Below are 3,532 nucleotides of genomic sequence, written 5' to 3'. Positions count from 1 at the left end.
GTGTTGTCGTGTTAGTGTGTGTACGTGTGTGTGTGTGTCGGTGTGTGTGTGTGTGTGTGTGTGTGTGTGTGTGTGTGTGTGTGTGTGTGTGTGTGTGTGTGTGTGTGTGTGTGTGTGTGTGTGTGTGTGTGTGTGTGTGTGTGTGTGTGTGTGTGTGTGTGTGTGTGTGACCTCAGCCATGTCTCCCAGCTCAGAGGTGGGCGTGGCTGAGGGAGAGTTACTCTGTTGCACCAGGTCAGGGAGGTTACCATGGTTACCGAACATCTATGCAGACCGCCTATAATAATAAGCCATTGTATTTATTTTTAAATGTTGAACATGTCAAAATACAACTTTAATGCTGTGTAAAGATTTGTAATTTCTTTACGGAAGCTATTCCTCATACTGTTTGAATTCATTTTTTTCACTGCAGGAATTTCCTAATATTATCTACCGTTTGTAAACACACGGTAATGCTACATGGCATGCTACGCTGGATCACAATAAAGAACTGAAATGAGTGAAACATTTTTTATTTCCTCTTTCAGTAACCCAGACCTGCGGCGCTCAGAGCTCTCTCTGGACGCCATGCTGCAAAGAACGTCCTCCAACTCCTCATCCTCTTCCTCCCCTTCATCTCAAGGAGACTCAGCCGAGAGGAGAGGTACAAAAACTCACACAGACACTCACGATTATACCGTTGTAATGCACCCACACTGACAAGCTTGCACGCAAACAATTAAAAGCCTGTGTGTGTACTTGTTTACATGCAAATGCGAACACAGACACACACTCAGAGGGCTTCGGCGACTTTCAGAGGCTATCAGCGGGACAGTGTCAGCTGCAGTTCTGCTCCGATCAACCTGTCTGATGTGCCCTGTTACTCCCAGCCTCCGGAGAGATAGAAGAGAGGAAATGAGAGAGGCAGATAGAGAGAAGCCTTCACGGATGTGTCAAACAACAGGCCAGAGGGATATCTAAGATATGCATGGATATCCCCTTGACATGGCAGAGGGAGAGGTTGGAGTACGGAAAGATCAGCTTTCTTTCATGTTGGATGTTATAACGGGGTTCACAGTCAAAATGGCGGAAATGTAAAAAATTAGACAAGCAGTAATCGGAATAGGGTGAGAAAAATACAAAATAGATCTAAAAAAAGATTTTCGTGACCACACCTTTTCACAATATGAATGAGTAGGTAGGAAAATATGATGAAGTGATATCTGTCATCATTTGAATTAACATTTTTCCAGATTCTGATCAAGCTAATTGATCTACACGTATGTAGGTACAATGTGTAATTTATTTCCTGCTATGATAGGTCAAGCCAAGCCAGAAGGATCCCCACCAGGAGCCAATCAGGAGGCAAAGCCCAAACAGGAAGAGGGCCGTGAATCAGCCAGACCCAGCAGACCTGCAGTGAGTATCACACACACACACACACACACACACACACACACACACACACACACACACACACACACACACACACACACACACACACACACACACACACACACACACACACACACACACACACACACTATCTTTCTGTCGCAGCACTCTCCTCCCTGGGAATCTTCTTGAGGCTTCTTCTCCTTTCTTCTACATTCATCTGGTTCTTCTTTTCTCTGCCTCCCTGTTTTCTTTATTCTTCAGAGCTATAAGAAAGCCATAGATGAGGTTAGTGACACTCGAGTCCCCCCTTTCTTTTATCCCAGTATTCCTTTGCCTCGATCTTCAGAGCCCTTCTTTTCCCCCCTTGGCATGGTGGCGTTAGTTGGTTTTCACAAGAAGATGACGTTTCTTTCTTTTAAGTAAAAAAAGAAAAAGATCAGAGTGTGAAGGCGGTGGCAGTGCATGTGTGCTTCTACACACATACCTCAGAGAGTGTATGTGGACGTGCGCTTGTGCCAGTTTGAGTGAATGCATGTGTGTGAAAGGGTGTGTGTTACCTGAACTGCCAAGCACCTGATTTCTCTGAATCTGTTTTCCGGTTTCTCTGATGTCACGGGCACTGATCAGGAGGAGCTGGTAAGCCCGCCGTGTATGACGGTTCCCCCTCCCCCCCCCATCTGCATGATTTGGACTGATCCATCGGGCTGGCTTGAATGGGGAGTTACGGGAGGGGAGAAACCACAGGCCAGTTGGCATGCGGTTGATTGGTAGCGCGAGGGGTGCGGATTAATGCTACCATCCAGTACAACATCAATCCTGATTATCTGTCTCCTCTGATGACCCCTCTTCACATGGTCGATGCTTGTGAGCGAACAAAAGTGCTGATTATGTAAACACTTCCTTTGTCACAAATGAATGTGTCACTTGGCTAAGCTTTAAGTGTTTCTCAGATAAGCATTGTTTGTTCCTGTTTACAAACCCGGGTGTTTGTGTGACAACAAATCAGTTTGCTCTCGTCACCATGCCCCTCTCTGCTGCCCTCGTGCTTGTATATGATTTGGTCTCCTTCTCCTCAGCGATACAGAGCTGATGAACTAAGTGTCTCTTACTCCTCGTTTATTCTGTTCATCTCTACAGGACCTTAGTGCACTGGCTAAGGAGCTCAGAGAACTGAGGGTGGAGGAGGGCAGCAGACCTCCAGTCAAGGTACGAATTATACATGTACAGGTGTGATGAAAGGGTTTTCACCGGATGTTCACTTTGTTTTATATTATATGTTATATTGTTTGCTTCGACTTTGTCTTATCTGTCTCAGAGAATTTTTTTTTTTTATAATCGTTCATTTGACCTCCTTTTTAACCTGATAAAATGTTATACTTTGCTGCATGTACCTTTTAAAGTTCTTAACAAATAATCTGAGGGGAATTTCTTGTTTGTTTTGAACTCGTGATGTGTCATTTTCTAAAGCACGTTGAGTGTTGTTTGAAAAGTGCTATATAAATAAAGCTTTATTATTATGATGTTGAACGGATAGATTTATATTGTAGTCTTGGCCTGCGATAGAAAATTGTAAAAAATAACACAATGAAGTAAAAGGATTATTTATGGTCCGCATTAGAATGCATGAAACCGTTCAAAAGTAGATTTTTAAATAATATTTTAAACCATGTTTTTTGTACATCAGGAATTGTCTTCTTCATTGCTTTTAGACTTTGAAGTTAATACGGGCAGTATCTTATCAGGGTAAAACGTGAAGCAGTGGCAGGAATGAGCTCCTTGCGTGATTGTATGCATGCATGTGCAGGATGAAAACTATACAAAGGAGGCGTGTGGCGCAGTGGGTTGTGCGTAGGTGTTGGGATCAGGGGGTCACAGGTTCAAACCCCACTGCAGTCAGCATGTTGTTGTGTCCCTGAGACACTTCACCCCAAATTGCTCCTGTGGGGATTGCCCACAGTATTGAGTATGTAAGTCGCTTTGGATAAAAGCGGCTAACAAGTGACATGTAATGTAAAATACAAGGACTACAGGATGAACCATTGCTCTAGAGCAGGGGTTCCCAAACTTTTCAGCCCGCGACCCCCACAATAACAGTGCCAGAGACTGGGGGGGTGCTAGTGAATTAATTTCAGTTTTCCGCACAAACACTGCGCTA

General features: G+C 44.1%; 1 protein-coding gene across 1 annotated transcript; it reads left to right on the top strand.

Annotated features, from left to right (window-relative positions):
- Positions 1–495: 495 nt before the first annotated feature.
- On the top strand, positions 496–2,583 carry LOC104951229 (traf2 and NCK-interacting protein kinase-like; the record flags this gene model as incomplete). Its single annotated transcript, XM_010777865.1, has 3 exons — positions 496–643; positions 1,301–1,398; positions 2,515–2,583. Coding segments are annotated over exons 1-3 (315 nt in total), but the record flags the coding sequence as incomplete, so codon positions are not given.
- Between the last annotated feature and the right edge of the window lie 949 nt (positions 2,584–3,532).

This window comes from Notothenia coriiceps, unplaced genomic scaffold (assembly GCF_000735185.1).
Source record: "Notothenia coriiceps isolate Sejong01 unplaced genomic scaffold, NC01 NC01_scaffold00018740, whole genome shotgun sequence".
Taxonomy (NCBI): domain Eukaryota; kingdom Metazoa; phylum Chordata; class Actinopteri; order Perciformes; family Nototheniidae; genus Notothenia; species Notothenia coriiceps.
This window is presented reverse-complemented; position numbering and strand designations above follow the sequence as displayed.